At 45.2% G+C, this 25,579-nt stretch overlaps 2 protein-coding genes across 4 annotated transcripts in view; one reads left to right on the top strand and one right to left on the bottom strand.

The window, feature by feature from the left end:
- Positions 1-3,864: 3,864 nt before the first annotated feature.
- Positions 3,865-25,579, bottom strand: part of CYFIP2 (cytoplasmic FMR1 interacting protein 2) — a 44,170-nt gene continuing 22,455 nt past the window's right edge. For all 3 annotated transcript variants that reach the window (XM_054389315.1, XM_054389316.1, XM_054389317.1), the window contains 10 exons: positions 24,803-25,002; positions 24,217-24,304; positions 15,575-15,718; positions 13,939-14,029; positions 13,127-13,257; positions 9,962-10,034; positions 9,354-9,448; positions 5,212-5,450; positions 4,598-4,745; positions 3,865-4,032 (listed from right to left, as the gene is read on the bottom strand). In XM_054389315.1, coding sequence (XP_054245290.1) covers positions 3,865-4,032; positions 4,598-4,745; positions 5,212-5,450; positions 9,354-9,448; positions 9,962-10,034; positions 13,127-13,257; positions 13,939-14,029; positions 15,575-15,718; positions 24,217-24,304; positions 24,803-25,002 — 1,377 coding nt within the window. The remainder of the gene's footprint in view (positions 4,033-4,597; positions 4,746-5,211; positions 5,451-9,353; positions 9,449-9,961; positions 10,035-13,126; positions 13,258-13,938; positions 14,030-15,574; positions 15,719-24,216; positions 24,305-24,802; positions 25,003-25,579) is intronic.
- On the top strand, positions 21,597-23,387 carry FNDC9 (fibronectin type III domain containing 9). Its single transcript, XM_054389318.1, is given in 2 exon segments — positions 21,597-21,760; positions 22,718-23,387. Coding segments are annotated over 2 exon segments (834 nt in total).

Here is a 25,579-nt window from a genome sequence, read left to right as displayed (position 1 = left end):
ACATTGTTGGTTGCTGTGTTATGGGACATACCACCATGTATCAGATGCTTTACTCTCACAGAAGCATTTCTAATGGGGATGGAAGCTTCTGTTAGCTAAATTTTTATAGAACAACAGAAAAGGGAAAAAAAAGAAAATCAAAATGTCATCTTCAGCTGCATATATAGCAAATATGGATCAAAAAGGTAACACAAATGTTATCAGCTCACGAGCGTTAAATATACCTCACCATAAATAAAATTCCTTGTACAAAATAACTCAAGCAGCTTTTCATACAAATATGGTACATTTGACAAGAGTTTTGGAGAATATTTTCTTGGTGGTTTTTTTTTTTTTTTTTTACACTTTCTTTTGTTCTCAAACACACATGAACCTACTGGACTGGATGAACGCAGGAGAAAAAGGACTAACATGTTGTTCAGTGCTAATAAGTGCTGTCAAGAGTTTAAAAGGAACACCACTGAAGTGCTGAGCTTCCCCTTTCTGTTGTATCATTGAAAATCAAGTGCAGCATCGTCCACCAAAGGCATGTTCTCTGCCAATAGTCACGTTTTATAATGTCAAAGCCAGAGGGAATGTGAAAATAACCTTGTCTTGACTTCATCCATGACACAGGCCATCCTTTCTCCCCCATGCAGTTCCTGCATTGAGCCAACAACTTGTCTTTGAAGTAGACATTCCAAGTGGTGGCTGGTGACTCCTGGGGGTTTTGGCAGACTACTTCAGAGTAAGCAGAAAAATAAGCAAGCCTGCTGCCAGTGGACTTAAAGTATCCAGAGAGGGGTCCACATTTCCCTAGGGAAAACTGTTAGGGAGCTGCGGATTGTAAAAGGCTGTAAAAATACAAGATTAAAGCATATCTGCAAGAAAGACACCCAAACTTGGCAGAAGGTCTGCAAGTGTGGAGAATATGCCTGACCCTGTGTCAATCTGTACTATTTAGCTCTACTATTACAAATTTGCTCCCTATTCCCATTAACATTTAAAAAAAGAGAAAAGGGGAAGAAAAAAAATCCTGTTTTCATGGACTTAAAGACCTAAGCCTGGACCTCTTTCTCATACACAGCCAAGGAGGGTTAGAGAACTGAAGCTAAAGACTATTTGTATCCTTTAGATAATAAAAGGACAAGAACATCAAATCTCAGAAATTAAGACCAGAAGATTATTCCTAGCTGATAATCTCATACTACTTGAGCAACAAGGCAAGACATCTGCATACACTCTACAGGCAAATGCATTTTCTTCATGCACTTTGGACGTTTTGCTTAAAACATTTCAGCCCTTGGAAACTGAAGGGATTTAACTTTTTCTCCCCCCCCCCCCCCGGCTCCCCCCCAGCAATTCTGAGGGCAACAAACAAAGATTTCATCTACTTGTTCTTTTGTGGGCATGCAACTGTGTTTTGCAGGCTTTCAGAGGCAAAATTACAGCAAAAGAATGCAGAGTGATATTCATGTTTAGGTAAAACATTCCATGATTCACTCCAGACTTAAACAGATGAAAAGAGGCATTTAAATTCACCTGATTATATCCTGTTTTGTCTAGGCAGCTAAGACTGGGCCATGTGGTACAGTTCATTCTTTTGTAGTAACTTCTTGCTCGTGCTGGTTTCTGAGAAGACTCCAACATCCCACAACATGTCAGACGCAGCAGGACATTTAATTTGTGCTGTGCCCAGAGGTGGCTCTGAGAGCCAGACAGGGACTTGTGCCACCTTTTCAGCAACCCTTTCATACCAAAATAACAAGCACTTACTATTTAGGTCAGGAAAAATAGGATCTTGGCTGGATCTATCTTCCTCATATCTTGTTTTACACAAAAAATAAAGTGCTTGATTCTCCTCTTCCTTTTAAAAAATATATATTTTTAGATACCCTCACTCCAGGAGTGTAGAAGTGTTGGAACATGATGGAAAAACAGAACTGATATCCTTAGTGTAAGAATAAATAGTGAGCAAGAGCCCTGCAGTGCCATTGAGTCCCAGATGCTCTTCTGCTGCTCTTTCTCATGCCATGAGGAAAAAAACTTGCCTTACCAGGCTGGGTCCTTCCTTGCTACTCAAAGATTTCATCCAGACTTCCTGAGATTTCATCTTACTTTCAGATTACTGTGCTGCACAATTTCCTCCCTGCAGTTTAAATGCCTGTCTTGGTAATTAAAGGAAACTCAAGGTGTGAAAACGTCCAGCACTTTTCACGTGTGGGGGATTCATTGATTATCAAGGGAGTAGGTGGGGAGTCTCTGGGAAATCTCTTGCTAACAGTAGGTTGCTGGCTGTTGTTTTCTGAGACAAAATACTTCAGCTGGGGCACTTCTACTAATTAAATAATGTGTTCCTTCTGAGAGAACAAATGCCCAGGCTCTGCCTTTTAAACATCTGTAACAGCAAGCAGTTTACAAGCATGATGAAATGCATGGAAGGGAAATATATATATTATCACATCTGTATATGGAACAGCAATTATCTGCTGGGACCTGGCTAAAGCTGAGAAATTACAATATTGCTAGTGGTGAGACTAGCATGATTTTCTCTTGGAGCATGAGGTTTGATCTGCTTTAACTTCAAGTACAAGCATTACTGTCACTTCAGTGACACAGCTGAGGGGAAGCAGGGAACACCGTGGGTTATGAAATCCTCCTTGAAGTTCTGACTGTGATTATTCTCATTATCATGGGATCTTAGGCTAGCTGAGTGGGAAAAGGAAACAAGAGTCTGAATGCTTTTAAACCTGGAAAACTGTGTATTTTTAAATGCTTATCCTGTATTTTACTTCTTCTAAACAGTATCAATCTCTGAGTTATGGGAAGTTTCCTAAGCCATGCTAAGAGGCACCATGCTCTAAAGAAAGATATTTGGTCACTGTGCCACTAGGAAATTGTCTAGAACAAGGGAAATTAACATCCCAGAACAGACGAAAATTACATAGCCAGCTCCTGTCCTTAGCTAACCATCAATTATGTCCAAGGTAACTACCCTTGCCTCCTGTCAGGAGCAATGATTCTTTCCACCCAAATTAATATATTGAAGAGCACATTCACATGAATGCAGCCTCTTCCCTAGTCCATCATAAACCTTGTTTAGTCCATAGAAGATGTGTCTTCAGGGGAGAACCCTTTGCATTAAAGTGGATGTCCTACAGCAGGGAAAAGCCAAGCCATTTTCTTTTTCTCCACCTCTCTGAAGTGCTGAGCATTTGGTGACTGCATCATTACAATTCTGAAACCCACGTGCCAAAGGTCCCCTTAACAGATGCTAGAAAGTCCAACGACATGGCAGAGAGCATGAAGCTAGCTCCAGCCTAGGCATGCAGCCATCCAAGACAAGCCCAACACGGCTCCTCTGTACCCATCACTTGATCCTCAAGCTGCTGGCACAGGAGTCATTTTGCCTTCATTCTTTCTTCCACCAGAAGAGTGAATCAGGGGCTGGGCTTCAGATCCTCCCGCTGGGTGGCTGGTGGCACATGTCACTGGGGGTGTTGATTTGCCCCATTGCTTTGTGTGGTGGGAGTGCATCCTCCACCAGGCCCCCCACGTTTGGGGCTGCAATATGGCTTCAGAGTGACGTGTTCAGTTGGATGAATCACAGGGACAAACCGGACCGCTGCATGGAAGAAAAGCACATTTCACCCACCCACGCCCACCCACCCCCAAGTCTGAAAGCTACAAGTACAACCGATCACAGGGATGGCACAGAAGAACATGCACTCAAACAGGGCCGGGTGGGAAGATGTGTCCTTGGGTGGAGTAGGCATACCCAGGCTTGCTCTGCTGCCAGGTTTCACACCATTGAGTTTACCCCTCCCAGCTGTTCTGGGTTCAGTCCCTTCTGCCTTCCCAACCCATGCAGGGTCAGTGTCCACACTAGCAGGTGGTGGCCAGCGACTGGTGGATTGGGGGCTGGAAGCAGCGCACGTGCTCCACCGTGGAACTGTCTGTTTCCACTGACTTCATGTACTTGTTCAGGATGGCAAAAATCTCGTTGTTTAGGATCTGATACTTCCTGATCCTGTCAGCCATCTTCTTCAAGGGCTGGAGGGATGGTGAAGGAGAAAAACAACAGATGAAGAGAGTTTTATATCACCTGATCAGCTAGAAAGTACCAGTGCCTCTGTCCTGCTGCTGGAAACCTCTGCTAAAGAAAAGCAGCTTTAACACGTGTTACAGATCCATTTAGTACCTCCCAGGGACCTGTGACTCACCTCATTGTAGGGTTTGATGATTCAAGATGGAGCATTAACAAGGTTAGTGAGTGGTCCTAAGTTAACCATTCTAAAGTCTAGACTCCCAGCTACTTATTGATAAAAGCCACTGAGATCACAGGATGGGTGCTGGAAATACCAGCTTCTCAGATCTAGCTGCCCAACCCCAGGAAGAAGGGAAAAGCTTTGGGAGGAAAAAAAGATTTGATTGTCAAGTCAATTAAAACTTTGGCCTCTCTGCTGAGACTGAAGATGGAAATCTCACAGTGAATGAGTTCAGTCTGGGTAAGATTTAACACCAGGCATGGTTGCCACTTACGAGATTGGTCAAAGCAAGACAGAAAACAGAGAAGTGTGCTTGTCTGAGCCCTTTGGGTTCTCATCCTTCAACTTACCACGTTTTTAATGATCTCATCCTTCCCATCCTGCCTCTGCACCTTCAGCAGGTGGTAGCAGAAGTCAAAGAGGTCAAAGCGCCGTTGCTGTCCAAGGAGAACAATGATAGAACAACCTGCCCAGTTCAGACCATCTCCAAAGCACTGCCTGGAAGGAGGACAAGGTGATGTGGTGGGGAGAGATGGGGAGAGGATAGAGTTAAGTAAGAGAAGTCCTACCAGAGCACCAGGAACTTTCCTTCATGAATTCCTAGAAAAGGAGTATACACCTAGAGAAAATTAACTTTGAAGCTGAGATGCAGAATTGTGAAGGGTGCACCACAGGGTAAGATGAGTTGAGGACTTAGCCTCTGACTTGGGTTATTGACCCATCTACTCATCTCCTTCTGCGCATCAACCTGGCATGTCCCTTTTCTTTGCTCTTTTCACCAGTTGTTCAGACAGAAGGCGCTCGGGGCATCTCTTTATGTCCATGCACAACCAAGTCCTTTCACCAAGGACCTATGTTCCCCCTCTACACTGGCTGAGGCTATCGCAGCATCCCAGGGGCTGGCTGGCTGGCCCCACAAGCTCGTGAGAAGCACTAACGGCAGGGGCGGCCGAAGGACACTCACTCTGCAGTGAACTCGTTGGTGCCCACGGGGATGCAGTACACAAACTGCATGGCACTCCAGAGCCGGTGGAACTCCACGCACTCGTCCACGTGCATGACGCCGTTGGTCGGGGGTGGCCCGCGCCAGATCGGGTCCTGCAGGTAGCTCCTAATCCGCGTCAGGATCACCTCGAACATGGACAGCCCGCAGCATAAACGCTCCTTGGTCAGCAAGTCACCCTCCCGAGCGATGGCTATTTGCTGAGGAGGAGGAGGAGGAGAACCAAAGAGAGAAGTGATGAAGTCATACAGCCGGATCCTCTCGCTGGACTTAACGCTTCCCAGTCTCCCTGGCTCTTTCAAAGTTCACACAGATCCCGTGCGAGGTCCAACCTTACCTCTGATGGCTGCTCCCATGGCACTCCCCACCAGAGAATACTCATCCCTCAGAGGGAAGAAGCCTTAGTGTTGTGCTCAATTGTATGACACCAAGCTAAGTAACTTTTGAAATAATAGCATGTACTTCAGAACCCAAAAGCTGAAGGCAAAGCTCTGATCAGAAATACTGATCCTTAATTCTGCTAGCACACTGTCCCGTTGGTGCTACTCAGCGTGGACGGGATTCATCTCATCATTTCTGCAGGTTATGAAAATAAGACAGGAGACAACAGGGACATTTTACTTCCCACAACATTGCCATCATCTCTTTGAAATGTAGGTAGTCTACAGCTTGCTTGATTTCTTTTGTAATTAGTATCAAAAAGCTCTGAGGAAGATGAGAAGCCACTGGAACCTTAATACTGGAAAACCTGTGGTTTATAAGAAAGCAGAATCATATATTTTTTTTCCAGATATGGAAGTTTCACGTGTGTGGAGAATTTCTGTGGTATCCCCTCTGAGATTTACACGTACAAATCTGGAGTGGCTCCCTTGGATGAAGCTCATTCAGCTTTTACACTAGAGAAAACTTAAGAGAATTAACTTCATTTCAGCCCCATTGCTCCCCCAGAGGAAAAAAAAAAAAAAAGGACATTTTAAATAAGCACACAGGGCTTCCCCCTGGCATGGAGCACTGACCCCATGCAGCCCACTGAGTGGAGGTGGGCTGTGAGCATGGAGGTTGCTGGCTGCCCTGATATCCTCTTAGCTGCCCCATTTCTCATCATTTCCAGCAGCATTGCTGACTTCTCTGGCAGTGCTGCCAAAAATAACACAGGAAATGGGAGCTGACTGCTGTTAGAGTCGTGCCCGTGGCTGTGGGAGGCTCTGGCTCTGCAGTGCTTGCCCCAGCACCCTGATCTCACAGCCTTCTATCCCTCTCACCACTTTAGCAGAGGCAAGCTTGACATTTACTGAGCCCCTGCCTATTCCAGAGGACTTCCTGGAGCTTTAAGTAGATTTTAAGCATTTGCTCCATTCCCTGTAATGCCTATAAACGTCGCAATTAATCATGATGGGGGCTCAGAGCATCTGCTGTTAACAGGCACACAGGTGTCCTGGATGGATGTTAGAACATGAATTATACTCAGTGTACTTGGGTCATCTTTATTCCCCTGTAAAAAACTGTGAGCATGCCTGCACAGCCCCTTTCCTGGTTGCTAGCTTATGCTGTCAGTAACCTAAAGCAGTTTGAGTTTGGTGGCTATTGAAATTGTGTTACGATTCCTGCTTGTGCCACAATTTTGAGGAAGTTCTGAGAACATTGGATCAGTTAATGTTCAACTAATAGCAAATATCAAGGGAAAGCTGCATTGCTGTACAGTGGCCAGATTAGGTTTGGGATCCCTAGATCTGTTAAACACAAGAACTAGATCACTGCTTTCACGGCACCCACTTGCATGTGATTGCTTAGCAAGTAAATATTTATTTTATCCAGCTTGTATCTATAGCTAAAGGTTGTGCACTTACTTTCTCCTCACCTGCTCCAAGCTCTAATGGGCACAGATTAGCATCTGCACACAGTAGGCTGTGATGGCAAAACAGGGACACAGTAGAAGTAAAGCCATTTCAAATATAGAGTAGGTGTTAGCATTATTGTTTGCTAAGACCTAGTGATAGAACAGATACTTTTCTACTAGTCCAATGACCTCAGTACGCTGTTTCTGAAGAAATCTTAATCTAGGCAGGGAGCTCTCTGTCTTTCTAAGGATTTACTGCATCTATGTGCATTCACAGGCAGACTTTGCTTCAAAATTCATCATCATCCTACCAGTCTTTGATATAGGATTATTGCTGTTGGGTAGATACCTATCATGGTGAAGGCAGCTGGACAGCTGTTAGTTTTGTAGCCAGATCTACCTCACAGTCTGGGGTCCCACTGATTTCTAAAATCAGGAGAGGAAGGGTGCTCTTGAGCTAAGGTGTCAAAAGATGCCACTGTTCTGGCTTAGCTGTTCCCTCTGTCACCCAAAGGGAAGGATCCCATTACTTTCAGTGAAAAAACCCAGACTCACCGAGGGCTTTTGAGAATCCTTACTAAAGAATCCTGTGATTGGCATTAAAAGGGACCAATCTGACTATGAACCACCTATTAAAGAGCTGCTTCTGCATTCCCAGTGTAAACCAATTATTTACAAAAACCACCAACAATTTTCCTGCCGTTGCACAAATCCAGATGTGCCATTCCTCTTTTACAGCTTCTTAACTGGTGAACTTCCAAGAACCATACCCAAAACCTGCAAAGACTGATAGATCCTCACCAACTTCAGCAGCCTCTGGCTCAGCCCTTCACAGCATTGTAGTTATATGAAATGCATAGGGCCACGTTTTGGGGGAGGCATCTAGTTGGCAACTTCTGCTCAGATTCTGGACAGTTGCTAAGAGGCACTTATGTGTTTTGCAGGAAAAAAATCCCATAATATGGCCTGTGTCCAAAACTGCATTTCCAAATGCATGTCCAAAACTGCATAAGGAGCAAGCTTAGAAGCTATGGAAGCACCTATAGAAAGCGACTCTTGTGTTCCTTTACATCTGAGCTCAAACAAGATCTGATACTCAACTGTACCTGTGTGATGAGTATGGGAAAAATTTACAGCAAAATTAACTTCCAGCAGGACATGAAATAACCTTTTGTTTTCATCATCACCATAACCATGGCAGGGATAAGCAACAAGTGGACTCTAATAGCAGATTTCAATGATGATTTTGCATGGAAAGAAGGAGAGAGAGAGACCAACACAAAGACACAAAAACACAGAGGTGAATTCTTTTTCCTCGAGTGTCTCTTTTAAAAAGCAGTCAATGGAAAATGAGAGAACTGTCTACAAAGTAAGACAAAGCCCTCAGTTAACTCAGCCAATTCCTTTGTTTCACATGATTTCAAGTGAAGCAAAGTTCAAAATGTCCTTCATCCATCAGAAAAACAACAACCCCCCCAAATTTCTACATGCCATAGATCTGTCACTTCATACAACTTAGCGTCCATTCCATTCCCTCAGCAGTAGATTACAGAAAAAGGGTGTGGATTCATTCAATGCTTTGAATCATTTTTATCCCAGCAACCCCACTAAGTAGCCAGTGGAAGTTTGGCTATTGACATCAATGGAGATCATATTTTGCCCCTTACATTACATCAGTCTATGGAGGTAATTTTAATGGTAGTCAATTTCTGCAGAGGAGATCTCTTCCAAGCTGATACCCATCTCAAGAAGATACTTAAATGAAGCTGTAATTTTAAGCATGTGCTGAAGCTCTAAGCATGTGCTAGGAGGGAAACCATTCTCAGATGTATTCCCTGACAGGGATGAGCTTCAAAAGGGACCACACTGCAGCCCTAAAATGGGATCACCACAAATGATGGCAACTGATTAAGTCAGGCACAGCCCTTCAAAGTTTCCCTTCAAACCATCCTAGCCATTCTCCAATTTTTTAAAATGGAGAAGGAGAGTTTTTCAGAGCTGGCTTCTAGCACACTTGCCTTGCCTTTCAGCTTCCCTGCCATCCCTCCAGACTGGAGGCACCAAGACACCATCTCTGGACCCGTTCACAAATTTCCCTTCAAAGCATCTGCTAAGGGAAGGATTCTGATTTTCTTGTCTGACTGATGTTTGGGGGAAAAAAAAAAAGGAAAGAAAAAAAAAAAAAGATCACTTTCCCAAGGCCAAAGAGGCCATCTGGGGACTGCTGTGAAGTTCCAAGAGCCATCCCTTTCAATGCAATCCTTACCTGCGGAGTGCCCAGCCTCTCTATTAAGGGAACCAGGTGAAGTGGGGCATACTTGGCTTCGAGACGCTTCATGCGCACCTCCAAGCGTTCTCCTTCTGTCAAGCGAGCAGCAAACAGTGAAATGAGAGGAGGAAGTGGAGACCTGCAATTTCCACCGAGTTTGCTCAGAGCTGCCCCCCAGCAACCGTCCAACCAGACTGGATCAGAGAGCCAAACCGACAGCAAATGAGGGAACCGGTGATGCGGAGAAGGGAGCGATGTGCGATTGCAGTATCAGCAGCAGCTTAATCACACATGTCCAAAAGCATGTTCCTGTTACTGATTGCTCCTGTTGAGATGGACATTTCATGCTGTCATTCTCCAAAGAGGCTGTGAAATGCCTGCAAAACCTTAAGGGAACCCCCAAACTGACTAAGCTTTCAGTCTGTGACTATGCTACAGAAAATGCACATAAATGGCGTTTGTTTCCACCTGATTTTTGGCTGTATCCACTGATCTGTTTCGAGGGGGAAGCAGGGCCAGAACTAATCCTCAACAGAAATGGGAGAGAAACAGCTTCTGGGCAGAGACCTCTGAGTCTGTCCACTGCTTCCCTCTCAGCTTCTTACCTTTGATGTAGACCCTGGGCAAAATATTTTGGAAGGGAGCAGCATGCAGCAAATCACAAACTTCTTCCTGGGACTGAGGCAGGAAGAAAGAAAGATAAAGTAAGTTAAAAAATACCTGTAGGGGGTTGAGTGAATGGCTCAGGGGCCTGGGCAACACTACAACAATTCATGTCTATGGCACCTATTCAAATCCAACCCAGCTTAGTAGTGACTCCAATGGTTTGAAGCTAAATGAAATGCAACTGGAAGAAATACCTCTCAATTTAAACCAGGAAGTTTCCTTAACTCAAGTAAGTTACTTCCTGCCTGTACAAGGCTAGAACTTTGTTTATATTCAGTCTCACTTACTAGCACTGCAAGCCAGAGAGGATAAGCAACATGGAGGTTTCAGTTTCATCTTATCCTGATGACTTCTTGCTGTTTACTTTTACAGTGTCCAGGTGGAAACTACCCTTTGACTTATTTTAGGATGTCTACATGTAAAATATACTGATGCATGGCTCTACTGCAAATAGATACATAACACATTGGTCTGAAATTATTTGGTTGTTCACGTGATGCTCTTAGCCAGGGCTATCACACCAGAATCCCACTAGGGTAGGCACCAGGGAGAATAATACAGAAGTCCAGAGAGGAATAACATCATGAGATGCCACCTGAGAGAACGCATGCTGATGCACTTGAGAAAAAATAATCCCAAACACAGATGCACAAGGAGGAAAAACCTAGAAATAGGTGGAGACTGAGGAGTGATGGCTGACAATACATTGTATACGAGTCTGCAATGGGAAACAGCAGCAAGGAAACCAAAGCTGTTTAACACAGAGGCATTGCGTCACAACAAGGCATTCGTTTGCTCCTACAGAAGTCTGCTCCTAGGACACACTTTCAGTTCTGAGCTTATTGTAGAGATTTAGACACACTTGAAAACAGGGCATGAGAGCGCAGCAAAAGATACTTGGGGGCCAGATGGCATGGGTCAGCTGGGTCTGTTTGGGATGCACAGGTGGGGACCCCACCTTCCAGCCAGGAGGGAGAGGACAGCGTAGCATGGAGCTGCAGGAGGCTGTACTGGCGCATGGATGCTGGAATGAGAGCAAGTTTGTGGGAGTGCAGTTTGTGACACAGTGCTGGAGGGACAGGAGCAGTCTTGGGGGTGCCTCCAAGGGCAGAGAGATGCTGATGCTGACAGAGTGTGCCTGTCACCTTGGTTACTTTGATTGCAAAACACTGTTTGTTCCCAGATTACTGTTCTTTCACTGCTGTTCCCCTCTGATAAGAGTATTTTCACCATCTGCAGCCTGCATTCACCTGGTATCTGTCCCCAAATTAGTCACCTTAGTAACAGATCTCCTCCTCAAGGCCCAGTATCTAGGAGTAAGAATTCTGCTTAGAAATGTACTCCCAATTAACCCCTCATTCCCCAAATGTAAACAATAGAAAGAGGGTAGAATGGAGCAGACCACCCATCTTCACTAGAGCTGTCTCTGCCAGCAAATGCCACCAGCCTTAGATCATTCTGACAGCTATGAAGACAACTGCACTGTAAAAGCAATAGCTCCTGCTGCATAAGAGCCCCATTAGAGGGACAATCTCATTACATGATGGCTCTACACATCCAACATCTTCCAGTGAGTGAGAACCAGTGCCTGCTGTGTGCAAAAAAGCTTTTACCTTCTGAATCTATTTCTGCGTGGAAAACAGGCAGAGAGGGAGAGACTTTGCCTGGCATGGAAAATAGATGTGGACTTTGATGGGCAGCCTTCCTAAAGGGACCCTCAAATTCCCACCATCTTCTTTTATTTTCTGCTATTCTAAATGTACTGCTGATGTACAGCTCCTGGGACTGAATGAACATTTTTGCATTGAAATGCAGGATTTCTATAAGAAATCACCATGGGTCCCTTAAGTGTCTATTTAAAGACGGGTCAGAAAAGGTGAATGCAGTACATCCAGCATAAAATCCAACACTGAGAATAGCAGAAAGCAGTGACAAAGCCACAAAAGGAACAGAAACTGCCAGCATATAGTTGGCAACTTTAGTCATTCTATAAAATAATGCCTAGCTGCTAGGTGATAAACATCTCTTTAGTTTTCTTCATCTTATGCAACTACTGCTCAGTGAATGTGTTTGATGCACTTTATCAGGAACTAAGAGTCTCTGTATCTGAGGTTAAAAGGCAAAGGCAGAAATATCCATTTTGATGACACACAGATTTTCACTTTTCCCTACACTCTGTAGTCAGTACAATTGGGAAGCTTTGAGCTTCCTTCTTGTTTTCTTCTGAACAAAACCTTCTGGCTTTGTTTGGAACTCTTACCTCATGCTAGGGAAGTCTTTCTGAAATATTTCTGCAAAAACTCAAAGAGCCCTCCTAAAACCATGATGACAGGAAACATGCATTTTTAATATAAAATTGTGGTGTTGAACACACCTCAGTTGGCTCCAGGCCAAACTGTGAGATAAATTCATTCAGAAGTAAATCTGTTGTGTGGGAACCTAGAAGCTAAGAAGACGTGTGGCACCGAGCCATAGCTTTTGCCCTATGCCAGAAGGGCATCACATGAGCTGAGAGACTTGTGCATGTGCTAAACACCTGTGTAGGGGGCAATACCAAGTTGTCATTCTAGCTAAGTTTTCAGTGAAGAGAAATCATAGGAAATATATCATCAGCTCTGCTGAGATTTCCTTCCTGTTGGATTGCCTTATCCTTATCACCACTAGAATCAATCAGTGTTTTTTTCATTGCACTGGCACCCCAAAAGAGCAAAGGGCTCAATCTGCTTCTCACTGTACAAATATGTGTATAGAAAAGTGTTGATTCCCGCCCCAGAGAGCTTACAATCTAGAAATAAGCTCCAGATGTTTTTATTTCTGAGAAGGACAAACAAGGGGTAGCTTTGGGTCCATGAATTAAATTTAGATCTTCCAGTATTCAGATTCTCTTTCAGCAATCCCAAATGTCAGTGACCAAGCACCAATGCATACCATCCCCATGGACATGCCCACAGACCTCAACGACACAGCCCCAGAGAGCCCCTGAGCACATGAGAAGCTGGAAAAGAACATTTCCCAAACTCTTCTGCTGGAGAACCCACTTCCACTTCTACTCTTGAGCTGGCAAATTCAAGTACGATCTGTTGGTACGGGGAGTTTTGCCTTACCAAAGCCTGCTCAATAAGGAGGCAGAAGAGAATGGCATTGCCCACTTCTCTCAGGCTCTGGAACACATCAGTCTTCAGCTCTGCATACTCAATGATGTCCTTCAGCTGATGGTGGAAAAACTCCAGGATACCTTAAAAGACAAGGAAGGATAGTCAGAAAAGTGAGAGCAGAATCACCCTCTGATAACTCGGGTGAAGAGAAAATCAGTGCCTGATGTTTCCTTAACTGCAGGCTAAGTGGACAGATGAAGACTGGCTTCGATGACAACCAGCACATGGTGCTTTCAGCAACCCTTGGGAAAAAGGCTGTAATTCATATGAAGTTGTTGATTTCCTCATCAGATGGGTAAAAAGAGATTTAAGACTGTAATGGATGCTTTGGTGGCAGCTCATATATATGTATTTATACCAGCCAGAGTCTCCCCATCCAGCTCAATGGCAGGCTGTAGTCACACTGAAAAAAAAAATCTTTGCATCAGCTGAATAGAGCTTTTGAAAAATATCAGTGAGTTCAAAACAGCAAGAGTTACAAAAATCCTGAAAACAAACCAGGACCTACCAGAAGACATTCCCTTATCAGCCATCTGTGTGTTCAAAGGGAAATTTCCAGCAGGAGAGTTCCTGAAAAAGTTTCCTATAGATGTTCCAGTGTCAACAGCAAAGCAGCTGGAAGTGTGTCTCAGCAAGCCCAGCTGCATGTTGTGCTGTTGTGCCAGGTGACAAACCTTGTTTAATAGCAAGTGCATGCCTGGGCAGATGCTGTACCAACATGGGGGTGAGCTCTTGCTCAAGTAACTATCTGCAGCACCTACCTGGAGAGCCATATTCATGTCTTGGCAAGCGGCATATCTTGGGCATCACTTCGATCAGAGTCTTCACATACTGCAGGATGGTGCCTTGTAGCTGCCAGAGACAAAGGCAGGTTAAACTGGAATGATGGCTTCTCCTGGCACTGGTTTTGAAAGAACCTGGTCATGGTTGGGTCTACATCTGACAGCACAGGGTGAAACATCAGCTGGAATCCAAGAACTTGCTTGATTTGGATTTGACTCAACTGTAAAATTCTGGTCAAGTATATGGAGTTAAGAGTGCTTTTACAGCTTCCTCCCAAATAATAAATCACAGCTGCATGGATTTTTTACTTCAAAATACAGCTTGCTGTGTTTGCATTGTTTGCAGATGAAATCCAAACAAGGCTCAGTCTTAGATCCATCTGGACTTGTGCTCCTAATGCAAAAAGCATTTCACTAGAGCTGCTAAAGGAGTCATTCCCCAGCACAGGAAATGCTGCTTCCACCTGAGGAATGGTCACTAGATACTCCAAGTTTAGAAACGAATTTATGTGCATGTAGTTTCTGCAGATCTGATGTTTTGAACTAATACAGACAAGAGCAAAGTGGATTTCATAGTTAAAAGAGCTCGCTGCCATTTGGTACACCTGCATCCTGTGGATACATTACAGGGGATTAGGCACTAAACACTATGTAGCCAAGCAAGATTTTTGTCTTTGTGCTGCGTGCTGTCTGATCTTGCACACCAGCTACATTTAACTAAGTGGCACAAATTGCATCCTCAGTAGCTATGGTGCTTTACAGCAGGGAAACTGGATGTACACTTGAGATTTTCATTTTAAATTGCTTTGTTGGACAAGTTCAAAATGACATCATCGTGGTCAAACCAGAATTGAAATGTTTATGATGAATGAAAATGATCCTTCCACTAAAGTGAGGGCTTTAATAGAAATGCATGACATGAAAAAATAAATTCTTGCACACTCTCTCCTCCCTTCTTTGTGTCCTTAGGGAGCACATGGGATCATTTTCCTCCGGCCATCATATTTCTCTTCTGAAAAAGGAGCACTAGAAAGCAGATAGGGCTACTGGCAGCCTGGCTTCAGAATACCCAATGGAAATGGACAGCATGGCTTGAATAAGGACTCACCTATAGCATGAGTTTTCTTATAAAGACTCAGAAAGTTGGTTGCATCAGTGTTGCTGCCTACTCTCTAGCTTCCTGCAGCCTTCCAGGGGTGTCACAAGGCGATGAGACACAGTGCTCTTGTGCTACTGCTGAGCAGAAGCACGTCTCCCTGAGGTCTCCCAGATTGCAGCACAGGCAGTGCTGAAGGACTGCAAGTGCCATGTCCCACCCAATCACTTCCCAGTGGCTTTTCACGAAGCTGCATGCCAGCTCCACCACCCCCAGATGTAGGTGGCTGATCACAGTTAACACTTTGAGATGGTGGAAATACTCCGCCATCCCACAGGAACCAGTGGGATTCCTCAGCAACAGTGAAAATTAGACGGTTAACACAAGTGTTTCAGGGTGCTCCAAGGGACTTGCAAGTGCCCTGATGTGAACACCTTGAACCCAAAGCCCAGGCTGACTGTCCAACCTGCATCTCTCAAGGCACGGTTTCTCCACTGCCAAAGTTAGGCTCAGAATTACCAGGCTCTTGACGATCTTCAGCAGCTCTTCCATGACCACCGCAATGCCTTGATAGCCAAGAAGCCTGCAGATCGTCTTGAAATGAGGTGGCCCCACAAAATTGCGGTAGGAGCTATAGATGTGACTGTAGGCAATGTTGAGAGGCTGAGAAATCAAAAGCATGACGACAGTTAGGCAGGAGCTGTAAGTAATTCTCTTTTCCCAGAACCGTGTTCCATCACTTCAGATCATTTTTAAGGAAGAGAAGGAGAAATAATAACACTCATGACCATTCCCATTTCTTTTACTTCTTGTGGCAGAGGAGATTGCTCTTCTTCCTGCCTGGGCAGATACATTCTAATCTCAACACAATCACCTCACAAGGTTTATTATCCTGCTATGCAGCAGCACTGGTTTAATTTCTAAGGTAATTTACTCTCCCATACATTCCCACTAAATGATTTCAGCTGACTGGCCACTTGCCTTTTCAACTCCAAATTCTTCTCTGCTAAAAGAAAAAGCTTTATATACAGGTAACCAGTTAGATTTTTTTAATATGGGCACTTGCTTTAAATGAGGTTTACTAAGAAAAGTAGGAAGAGCAGCATCTGAGCTTGAGGGGATTTGGATGAGGCATAAAAAAATTATCCTTTTTGCATCCTGAAAAGCTCTGCATCAGCCTCTGTACTTAACAGACATTCCCATGGGACTGTGAAAAGGGCAAGAATTCAACCCTGGTCTAGAGAGAACAGAACCCAAGACTCTGCCTCTTCCCCCACATTTTTTGCATCAGAAAACGGAAAGTGATTTTCAGGAATGTATGTTATCAGTGTCATCTTGGAAATGTGGAAACTGCTGCCATGTTTTACCACTGGAACATTTATAGAATCCATTTGGTAATAAGGAAACAGAAGCAGGGGGAATTAACTCACTTGTGGATGCTCAAAAAAAAAACCCCAAAAACTGAACATCAGATTTAGCTGAGACACCACATGCTCAGACTCTGCAACAGAAGTGTTGGCATCATATTTCTGCCCAACAGAGAAGGGCTGGTCTCCCTCCACAGCATCTGTAACTGCAGCCTCAGTAAACAGCAAAAAGGCACAATCTTGAAAAAATTCTGGCATGTAGGGCCCCTTCCAGCAAAACACAGATAAACTCCTGGCTCATGCCTACCAAAGATCTTAAACAAGGATAAAAAAACCAAATTAGACTGTATCCCAAAAGCACCATGCAAGGCTGATGTTGCTTCTTGTGGAATGCTGCGTGCTAGAGGCACCGTGCATCCTCCTGCAGCAGGGACACTGCAGATCCCATGCTCCAGGGGTTCCCTTCCCTGCCCTTAATGGAGCCAAGGGAGCAAAGGGACCAATGCACTGAAGAGCTGAGGGTGAAAGGGTGAAGTGCTGAAGTAGCAGAACAAAAAATAAAATGTTGTCTAGCCTCCATCAGTGCTGCTCCCAGCAGCTACAATGCAGCCAGCTGAAGGCTTCAGTTGTCCTCCAGTTCTGACTCACTTCCTTGAGACTGACTTTAGCACTTCATTTGATTTACTAATGAGTTACAAAGTTAAGTCATTTGCTAAGAACTGGAAAAGTCTTTTGCTCTCAGAGACAGAATTTCAGCAGACTGATGTACTGCTCACTTTCACAGGCTTGTCAGTTGCTTTAATCAATTAATTGCTCCTCCTTTTGCTACATCCCCACTGCTCTGGTTCAGCAGCTTATTGCCTACTGTAATTCCTAGCTACTCTGAAAAAGCAGAAAGAAGACACAGTTAGAAAGTCTTCTGCTTTCTGTGGAATGTGATTTTACCTCCTGGTAGTTGGAAAAAACCCTTTAGCACTATTATGTGCAGAAATGCTATGCCTTGGAGGCTCTGTAGTGCACTCCCAACAAGCATGAACTTTCTGTCCCATCTAAATTAAACTAAACTGGCCCTGAGGAAGTATAGGCCAGAGTTTAAAAATTATTTAGGCAGACAGAAGCCTACCTTTAAAGCTCCTTGGATGCCAACTCCTGTTAAGAGAATGGCATTACAGCATCCTGCTTAGGCTTTTATCTGCACTGTTAGATAACCAGGTCTTTAAATATCTACTTGGTAGAGACTGATCCAGAGTCACTTAGATACACCAACTGACACATGTGAAAAACAGCAATAGTTTATGCTTTGAAAACTATGTCTGTTTAAACACCATGGAGCACCCAAGCTGGAACATCTGCCAAATGGCTGACATGATCAAACCATTCTGTGATTCTATGATTACCCCAGAGGGAAACCACAGCCCAGCCATGCTCCCATGGTGTTTCGTTGCTATAGCTTTTGCAATGTGTTGTTCCAGCCCCAGGTGTCCTCAGGAAACAGGGTGCTACAGGGGTGATCCAGGCAGCTTGCACCTTTCTTCCATGCTTCCCTGAATGCTCCTTTACCCTGTTATTTCTGTTAATTCTTTACCTGTTAATTCTCCATGTTTTAGCACACCGGTGGCTCATTCAGACTGGAGGGAGAACTAAATATCCCCATTTCAGGAGGCTTGTGACTCCACACTCATTTCTGCAAGCTTCTTTGCTACCCCATGGCTAGGTACAGGTCCTCTGTCTGTACATGTGCCATGGTCCCCTGAAATTGGCTACCATCAGTACCCAGCCGTGGAGCAGCTGGGCAGATTTTCCTCATGACAGGGCTGACATTTTGCTGTACAGGCAGTGAATGTCCAGTTCTGCCACGCAGCCACCCACCTGCCATCACTTTCTTACCTCTCAGCAAGATAATGAGGCTAGAGAGCAGCTTTCAAATGGGCTTTTCCCTCATGTAGGGGTCTCAGCAATAAGCCTAATTGGGAGAAGACCCACTTTAGGATGTGCATTGACTGCAGATGAGCAGGGTGATTCATCCCTGCTTGTCTGCAAGATGAGGTAGGTTCATTGAGCTCTCTGCAGAGCCACACGGCACATTAGCAGCAGGCTTGTGTCTAATAATACTGCTCTGCCAGCAATTAAAAATATAACTCCATTTAAGGGTGAGATACACAGCTTGGGGGAAAGACTGTAGGATGTAAAAAATGACACCAGTGGGTATTTTAAGACAAAACAGCTGAAGGTACAAGCTGGCTGCACAGCTCAGCTTGTTCCCCCATGTGGGGCAGTCACTTCCATCCCCTTGGAAAGCCAAAGCAAAGCCCCTGATCTTGCTGCTCTTGGGAGCAGCAGCTGCTGAAGACACTGGGGAGGTTTGCCCCATCTTATGTTTGGGGCTAAATGGCCATGGTTTGGGGCAGTGAGTGCAGGCAGGATGGGATTTGCAGTGCAGGGCAAAGTTCCTGGTGTCTCACAGAGACCAGCTGCCCCACACTGTGCCTAGATTTCAGAGAGAGCCTGCTGTACTTGGGAGCTTGTGGGGAAGACCCCACATTGCTTTGGGAGCTCAGGACGTTACTATGGATGCTATGGAGCAGATTCAGCAACAAATGAAGCAAAACAAAACTCAGATGTCATTTGCTGTTGTTGGCCATCATCCAAACCTGTCTGAGCTCACCTGAGGGAAGGTAGAGACAGTTTAATCTGGTAGGGTATATCAGAGGGACAGGTATATCAGAGGGACAGATAATACTGCCTCTGCTAGAACCCCCTTGGAAAAATGAAGTGCTAATAAAAGAGGACAAAAAAGGACTTGCACACAGCCCAAGCCTACTCCAGGCTCCCTGCCAATCTAACTGCAGCACAACAGCCAAGATGGTGCCTTAGAAAGTTAAAACCAATTCTGACCAGTATGGTCAGAGGAGGATCTCCTAAGTCAAACAGCCTGAATATGGCCTGGTTCCTTCCCCTGCCAGAAGCAACCTTCACTATCCCTATAGAGCTGCTACCATGTTCAGGTACCATCAGCGAGTTGCTAAGATTTTCATGCAAAAATCCCAACAGATTTCCCAGCTGGGGTGGACAGGACAGGTAGAGTGCAGCAGGCATGTTTAAATACTGTATGGGGACTACATAGGCTGTGTCTCAGTATAATGCCTCACTACATCAACTACTGATTTGCAGGGACTGTACACACTACTGTTATGTACAAGAAGCCAGTGGCCACGGCAGGCCAGGTAGCACAGCCCACGCCGTGGAATGGAGGGGATCAGCAGCCCCAACTGCCAATACCTTCTGCAGCAACCACAGCTCCTTAACACCTTTGTGTTGCTGCTGCAGACACAGCAGCAGGGAACAGAGTAGCTCCATCCCATTCACACACCATTACTATTTTTACAAGTGCCAGCAGCGTTCACGGTCCTTCAGGTTACACCTGCCTGCACCCTTGTTAAAACACAGGAAGGAAATTCAACCAGGGAAAGGGAGGCAGGGGGACTTCCAGCAAGTCTAGTGTGACCCTGGGTCCAGCAGTGCCATGAAAAACAGAAGCACTCATGCAAACACATAAATGGAGCCAAGCCTAAAGCATTTAGAGAGCTAAGAAGGGGTTAACAAGCAGTAAGTAGTGGGTTGCTGGTAATTTTGCAGCCTCTTTGTGGGAGACTTGGCAACCTGCTGTGTTTTATATGTGGCTGAATGACAGAAGTGGCTCCATTTCTGCTGGCTGCTGGAGCGCACCTGCTGTTTGCATCCTACAGTGAGGAGTGAAGGGTCCCACAGTCAGGTCCACATAGATACAGTGAACACTGGTGCTGGAGCAGGCTTAGAACTGGCACGGTTTTAGCACCTTCTTATCCTGGGAAATGAGAATTTCAAGCTCAGTCACTAGCATAAAGTGGTACAATCTTGATTTTGGAGCAGGTAATACCAACATCACTGAAAGCTTTGCTTGATTCCTTTTCAGCTAGTGGTATTGATTGTGGTATGCAGAAAGGTCAGCAGCAGCCTTAGCTGGCCCAGTCCAGCTGCTGTTTTTTGCCTCCTTTTCCTCTCTTCCTGCTAACACATTTTATTTGTGAAAAGCTGAAATTTAATTTCAAAGCAACAGTAAACACTGATAAACCCAACAACCCAGACCCTATAAGAAAGCAGTTCTCTCATGAAAATGTTACCACCTTGTATTATCACTTTTCTGAAGCACAGATTTGTATTCTCAGCTGTCTCTGTACAGAGATGTACTTTACTCACAGCATGAGACCAGCTATGAGTTCTCTATCTCCCTGCTCTTGTAAGGTGGACCAAGGCATGTAAAAGGCAGGAAGCCACCTGGGAGCACTTTTGTTTCCATCCCTGCCTATAATTATTTTCAGCTCACTGGCAGCTGCAGCTTACTCAGTGACAGAAGGAAATACAGATCTTGGAAGACAATAACAAAACATCCAGAACTGTAAAACATAAATCAAAAGCAAGGGTCACACATACTCCTCAGGCTTTTTGGATGCAGTTTGTATCATCTCATCACTGTTATTTAGATGATCTGTGAAATGTTGCAAGCACCTTTCCAAGAAAGACATAGAAATTAGTAACTCTAGACTCAGAACCAGTATTTCTTCCTCTCTCCAACATTTTGGTTTCAGAGAGCCACAAGTTGCTTGTTCAGAGCCTATCCTTACAAGGCCCAGTGCCACATCTGTTCCCTCCTTGACACAGACTTGAGCATCTTCCCCAAACACACTGGCCCTGGCTTTGCCCCTCTCCCTCCTGCCCTCTCACCAGACAGGGGACATCCCTGAGTCATCCATAAGGCTGTGACATTCAAAGGAGTACCTGTCTTAACCCCATTGGAATTGAAAACCCAGTTCCCATGCTGCAGCATCAGGGATGAAAATCTCCTGCTCACTTGTGGCTTAAGCCCCTGAGTGATGAAGTATCAATGTGTTCCACAGGGGAGGATCATGGATCTCATATCATATGCCAATGCATCTCTAACCCCAGACCCAGCTGGATAGGGTAAAAAACCCAGAAAACCTCAACCAACCCAAACAAAGCAGCAAACGAAACTACCTGGCTTGTTTTTTCCTCCTTAGAGACACATACTTCTCCAAAGCAGTGGCTTGTAGGGATAACATTCCCAAATCACTCAAAGATGCCTGCCCATCCTTTCTTATTGGTTGCTATGGTGAGAGATGACGGAGCTCCCGACGGGTATAATACAAGGCAGTGTGTGAGGAAGGGATTTAGCAGAGGCAGGAGGGAGGTGAGCAGTGGGAAGAGGGGAAGGCACTGCCTGCTTGCAGCCACGCTGCTCACCAGCACCAACAGGCCACCGCGGACCTGCCTGGGGAGGTAAGCAGCTACCCGCGGCTCTGGGAGGGCTCAGCCATGGGACCATGGGCTGCACTGCTCTTCAGCTAAGCGTGGCTAAAATAGGCAGTGAGATCAGCTGCTTCTTGAGTGGATTAAAGGAAAGTTAGTTGTAGTAAAGGAGAAACGAAGGAGGAGGAAAACAAAGTGGTTCTATTGCATGCAGCTCTTGTGCAGAGCACTTGGCCGGTGGGGAGAGATCACTGCAGTGGGGCTCAGAGAGCACTTGGGGGATCTACAAGGAGTGAGGTACTGAAGAGGCTGTCACTAAATAGTAATTTGTGAGTGGTTAGTGTCTTTTATCTGGAGGAGAACTTTGCACTTCATGTATTTGTATTTCCCTAAAGGCATTGATGTTATACTTCACCAATCTTCAGATTTCACATTTAAGATCCTGATACTACAATGCCGCAGGAACAGAAAGAGTTCAATTAGCAACAAGTAAGGTACAGAAAATGCAGAGACAACTTAAACCAGTGAATTAATCATTATGCAGCTTTTAAAGTAGCATTTAGGTGTAAAATCAAAGTATCTATTGGCACTTTCATCAGGTTAGCTGGAGCTAGTCTAACGATCAGTTTATGTAAGTCCTGTTTGCATGGGAATTTCTACTGCATGGGAAACAAAAAAGCTAATAAAGGTTCCTAGACATTTAGTCAGAAAGAAGAGATTTTCTAAAAATCCAACTAGAGCATGAAGTCTGCCCTGTGTCCCAGTTGTCTCTTTTTTGAAGCAGGGTGACGCAGCAGTCTGGGCACCAGCAGGATTCATCTTTTGTAATTTTATCCATCTAAGACCTAGCATCTAATCTAAGATAGCCAAGCATAGTCCTGAGTCCAGTCTAAGGGCCAGTAAAGCCTGTGGAAAATCTTCACTGATGCCGGCAGCCTCTGAGCCTGTACACAAATAGGGAAACTCAGCCTCTCCCTGCATCTGGTTTCAGGGGCACGATGGACATTGAGGTACACAACATCACTTACACCAGTGCCACTGTCTCCTGGGCCATGGACAACCCCTGTCCAGAGAACTACTACCACGTCATGTACCGCCCCAACTGGAACAGTGTCTTTGCTGGCTACCTACGCCAGAACTTCCACCGCGAGGAGCGAGTTCCTCACCCCCTCAGCTCCCTTGTCCTCCATCAACTCACACCATCCACCATCTACGTCCTCTGCATCACCTGCAAGAACTCTTACCCCTCTAGCAACCACTGCACCACCTTCCACACTCTGGACAAAACGCCTCTGGTTTTTGGTGGCTCTAAGAACGAACCGACCCCCTCCATGTGGATGGTGAGCAGCCTGCTGCTCCTCTGCTTCATTGCTCTCCTGGCCTATGGCTGCCTGCAGTTCTGGTCGGCACGGTGCCACCGGGCTGCAAGGCTGAAGCATCCTGACACCAGCCCTGAAGACATGGGTGAAGGGAGCAGCTCGCCAGAGGGGCCACTGAATGACAGACTGAGAGAGGAGTTTCTGGAAGTCCCCATGACCACTGTGCTAATGAGGAGCTCCAGTTTTATGAGGGAGAGCCCACATAGCTCCCCTCAGTGCTTTTTTTCCTATAAAACCAGTGATGATAAAAGAGCCATCTTGCCACAGCATGGCCTTCAATGAGAACAAAATGAAGGGACACCCTGCTTGGAGGTTTGGTTCATGCTGCTCTTTCCTAACTCTTACCAACAGGACTGCCTGTGTGTTCATGGAGGCTGTTTGTACCAGAACATGCGGCAGGGATGCTGGTTGCAGGGAGAAAGGTTTTTGTCAAGTGGCAAAAAATATTCTCATTTGCTGAGGTTTTGTAAAAAGAAACCAAGTCAGGTCCCTGGGAATGGACAGGCTGGGTTGACTGCAGTGTCACTAGCTAATCTGCATCAGTGCTCTAGGTTCACTCCAGAGTCATCAATCAACATGTACAAAAGATAAACTCCACTCAAGTAGTTTCACAGTTGAGTGATTCTCCATTAGCATCACACCCCAAGCCCTCATAATGCCTGTATGCACAGTCATCATGGCCTGACAAAAGAGCTTTTTCTCAGTAGTAAGTACTCTGTATTTGCACATATGAGTATGTTTGGAATTCCCATTTTGAACTACAAATGAGATGCCTGAAGTGATATCTTCATGGGAAGGAGAGCAGCTTTGGTGCTCAAATTTGCTCTCCTCTCCGGGCATTTAGATTTTTTGCCTTGCTGTCAGGGCCAACACCAAGCAGAGTGGTGTCAGCATCTCCTAGCATAGGCATGTGATGGAGAAGAATATGGGAAAACAGTAACAAAAGCACACTGAATCTGCTTCTTGCATGGCTCTTCCGTTTCAGACAGCAACATGACCCCGCACATTTGCGCCTGCCATTCTGTTAACGTCCTAGTTCTTGCATTTCTTTCTTCCTAAATAAATACTTCCACCATTCACCCCTTCTGGCTGTTGTGGCTCATTTACTGACCTTGGATCCATAGAGGTAATATGGCTGAACATTGGCTGGCTTGTCCCGCTGGGGTTCCTGCGTGAAGGGGATTGCTGTTCTCACAAACCTGTGGTAGGCATGGCAGATGGGGAGGAAAGTGGCAGAGCCCAGTTAATTGTGCTGTGTGCAGGTATGGCACAGACTGGGATAAACTTCAGTTGCAATTAGCATTTCATTACCCAAGCTACATGAACTGGAACGCCAACTCCTGCCCCAGTCTTCTGGTGGTGTAAATAATGTCAGTTTAACCTATCCAAAGCAGAATTTCTTCTCATTTAGGGCAGGCAAGAAACATACAAATGAGTAGCTACCACAACTCTTCGGCACAGTAAACCAACCCTCTTTACTAAACTAGCTCAGTGGCTTGCAATCACTTCCAGCTTTGCTGCCTGAATTTACTACTAACATTTTCAAGACCAATGGGAGCTGGTGGGCTTCACTTTAACTGCAACTTTCGCATTGCACAGGGAGTGAAAGTCTCACCCCAATGCATGTGAATTTTATGTGGCAGGTTTGACATTTTGGAAAGATAAGAAGGTGCCCCTGCCTTGGTTTTTCTCCTCACCTGTTGGTGGATCCATTGTAGCAGTAGTTGGGAAGAAAATCAAAGTTGAGCTCCCAGAAGACATGGAGGGTGATGCGCCCATAGGGCGCGGAGACATTGTGGTTGGCCTCCCGGAACATGGCATCAAAGCTGTCCAAAGTCATGTGCTTGCACAGCAACCTGTGCGTCAGGCGATTAATTTCCAAGAGCCACTCCAGCTCCTGCAGCACATAAAGCAGCAGCACATGCAACATACTACCAAGATGACATGAGAAACAGCTGATTTCATTGCCAGGGGAATGATTTTATATCCACGCCCACACAGAATTTTCCCGTCGAGATGTAACAAATGCTACAGACATCAATTGAAATCAGAGGCCCTATGCCAGTATCACTTCTACTGAAGGGGTCCTGCTCCAGTACCTTCTAAATCTGCACAAAGTAAAATTCATCTGTTCCCCACTGAGCAGTGGCTGGCTTTCACACCAGAATCCTCCAAAGGTGGTAATGCTACTCTACTTGACTCTAGTGCTCCTGTAACGTATCAAAGGCAGCAAATCCTGTACACACACAATGCCTCAGCCATCTCCATCTAACAGGGACAATTAAGTCAAGATTTACTTCTCCCAGGTTACAGAAGTCTCTTGTATGAGCTCTGCTGACTGTCACTTTATGATATATGCAGATACTTAATGGTCCAGTAATAATGCAATTAAAGCTGCATAAACAGAAATAGTAGAGACTTGGCAGCATAAAGGAGAATACATGGCTGGCTGAAACCTACTGTAGATGGGACTT

Source organism: Indicator indicator, chromosome 18 (assembly GCF_027791375.1).
Source record: "Indicator indicator isolate 239-I01 chromosome 18, UM_Iind_1.1, whole genome shotgun sequence".
Taxonomy (NCBI): domain Eukaryota; kingdom Metazoa; phylum Chordata; class Aves; order Piciformes; family Indicatoridae; genus Indicator; species Indicator indicator.
Note: the sequence above shows the minus strand (reverse complement) of the source record. Positions and strands in the feature narration are given on the sequence as shown.